At 29.3% G+C, this 2,995-nt stretch overlaps 1 protein-coding gene across 1 annotated transcript; it reads left to right on the top strand.

Moving 5' to 3' along the window:
- Window positions 1–1,177: 1,177 nt before the first annotated feature.
- Window positions 1,178–2,705, top strand: LOC139849675 (uncharacterized protein At4g22758-like). The gene is made up of 2 exons (XM_071839306.1): window positions 1,178–1,415; window positions 2,536–2,705. The coding sequence occupies exons 1-2, from the start codon at window positions 1,178–1,180 to the stop codon at window positions 2,703–2,705; spliced, it is 408 nt and encodes a 135-aa protein (XP_071695407.1).
- Window positions 2,706–2,995: the final 290 nt, after the last annotated feature.

Genomic DNA, 2,995 nt, shown 5'->3' with positions numbered 1-2,995 from the left:
ATCATTTTATGTGATTCTACAAAACTTGAAATCTATTTATTTTAATAAGTAATCGGCGTGAGGAAAAAATCGTCTAGCTTGAATATTGTGGTCTGATATTTAATTTTGATAGGGGGATATTTTTGACCATATCGTACTGGACATCCAAATTCTCAGGCTCGAACCGACCCTGCCTTGAAGTATATGCTTTCCAACTCTAAGGTCGTTACAGAGGTTCCAAAATGAAGTGATATTCAATCCTACAAAGATGAGGAAAAGCCATCTACTAGACAACATTGTATTATCTTCATTCAAATGGGTGTTAGCTAGATATAAAAAAGCTAAAGGCTAAGGTTAACTTGATTGTTTGGATATGTAACTCTCTAAGCTTTTTGTAATTATCTAACGTCCTGCAAGTTTAATAATATTTTCCGGTCATAAAAAAAACAATCATTCGTTTCCTTATAGGAAAAAAACACATCTTTTACAGTCGAACTCAAATATGTTATTAGAGATTTTTAAACCGAATCTATTGTGAGGATGTTTGAACCTCGAACATTACATTAATATGTTATATGGTCGAACCACTATTCTATCTTGAAAATTCACAGTTATAAATTATATAGGTAAATTGAACTTAATAAATAATAATTGGTTAAAAGACAAACACCGAAATTAAATTTTGCATGCATGCATTTATGAAGAAAAAAAAAAGTTACTCCGTACTAAATAAATTTATTGACTACAAGTCTACAAGATAAACATTAAATTAGTTGAATGTATTTTTTATTTTATTCAACAAAAAAACAAAAAAAATGAATTTACACAAAATCTACCAGAATTTGACAACTAAGACAGAGAACTACTTATTTCATCAAAACGTGGTACGAAATTTTCGGCAAATTTCGTCACTACTCTACACACCATTAATACCACACATTACTACATTCTCTACTATATATCCAATTTCATATTCGATACAAATGATCTTTAAAACATTTTCATTATTCATCTCCATACAAATCAGCCATAGGTTTATTTGTTAATGCTAGAAAGGTTGATACTACAGTTAATGGTCTCTTCATATTTCTTATTCAGCAAGGAGTTCCGGCGTTCCCTGAACTCCTCCCGCCTTTTTGTTTAATTAATTACATTGTTTGATTAAGAAGAAAAAACGTTACAGACATAAGATAAAACAATGTTGCCGTTAATTAAGAAGAAAAAAGATAATCAGGTTGCGGGTGGTAATCGGATTCTGATTAAGATAAATGTGGTTGGAAGTGCGGGACCCATGCGGTTAGTGGTTAATGAGAAAGCCATGGTGGTTAATGTTATCGAAACCGCTCTTAAATCGTACGCACGTGAGGGTCGTCTTCCGGTTCTTGGAAATAAGCTTGGTGATTTCTTTTTGTACACTCCGGTTGTTGGATCCGAAGGTATGTTTCTTACTACACAAGTTGGACAAACTCTTTATAATTATATATAAAATAAAATAAAAATGCATATTTTTTTTAACGAAAGCCAGTCATTAACACGCTATAATAAAGTGTTATACACAAAGGTTAATTATTATTTTTAGACCGAGGGTTTATTAAATTGGAAAACACTTTTAAACATGTTACACTCGTTAAAAAAATTCTGAAAAAGTAATATCGATCAATCACACACTCATAGTCAACAGAGAAAAATCAAGTACCTCTGATTAAAACATAACGCATAATAGTTTCAAATTTTTGTATGGATTTTTTAACGACAGTTCTTTGTCATCTATATACATAAAAATATTATACATAGCAATTATATTTCAACATTTTAAGTGACTGTTATTAAATTATAGAATATTTTTATGTATATCAATGACGCCATTTGTCATTAATATGCCAAAAAAAAAAATTATTATATATAATAGTTATATTCAACTTGATACGTATCGACTCTTTGAGTCTTAATATACCCAAAAAAAAAAAAAAAAAAAAAAAAAAAAATATTATTATATATAATAGTTATATTCAACTTAATACGTATCGACTCTTTGAGTGAAAGTTATTAAATTATACAGAGTACAACATTTTATGTATATCAACGACACCATTGGAGATTTTCTTTTAAAAGCAAATTTTTTTTTGAAAAGCCCACACCGTTGAAGATCGTGGTTAGAATTTTTACTTTATTTTATTATAAATACTACTTCCGTCTCATTCCAATAGTCCACAGACAAAAAACACGCAGTTTTAGGAAATCCCACTAACTTCATTTCTCCACCAATGAAATTTCTTCTCTCTCCAAATCCACCAATGAAATATCATCTTTCCTTTCTATTTATGGAAGTGGACTATCAGAATGGGACAACCCAAAATGGAATACTAGCCTATTGGAATGAGACGGAGGTAGTAATTAATAAAAATAAATTAAATACACATAACTAAACTATATAAAATACTATAGTTTAACCTTGCTAAAAATTAATGAAAATATTATGGTCCATAAATAAATTAAAAATATTGTTCTTTAAAAAAATATATAATAATAATTGGTTTATTGTCTTAATGCATGCAGCTTTGAGTCCATGGGCGATGATTGGATCGTATGGAGTAAGGAACTTTATGTTATGCAAGAAAACTGATGATCGCCGGAATGATGACGTGGCGGAGATAACAAAGAAGAGTTCCGGCCGTTGGAAGTCATGGTTTAATAAGTCGCTTACGTTAAAAGTTACTGCTCATTAGATTCAGAAAACTTTATGCTTTTCGTAATTTAATAAAGTGTGTCGATGTCGATCAGTTGGGTTCGTATAATTTGATGGATCGATTAGGTAAATGTGGTATGTTATAGACAAGATTACAGTGTTAAAATCTGTGTTTAAATCATGTACTCAATCAAGATTGCATAGACTAATAAACTTAAACGTAATTATTAGTGCTACATTAAAATATACCTTATATATATTTTAATTTAATCTTTTATTATAATTAAAATTGTCATGAATATACTAAATTTAAATAAGAAAAATCAATAT

The sequence above is a fragment of the Rutidosis leptorrhynchoides genome, chromosome 5 (assembly GCF_046630445.1).
Source record: "Rutidosis leptorrhynchoides isolate AG116_Rl617_1_P2 chromosome 5, CSIRO_AGI_Rlap_v1, whole genome shotgun sequence".
Classification (NCBI taxonomy): domain Eukaryota; kingdom Viridiplantae; phylum Streptophyta; class Magnoliopsida; order Asterales; family Asteraceae; genus Rutidosis; species Rutidosis leptorrhynchoides.
Note: the sequence above shows the minus strand (reverse complement) of the source record. Positions and strands in the feature narration are given on the sequence as shown.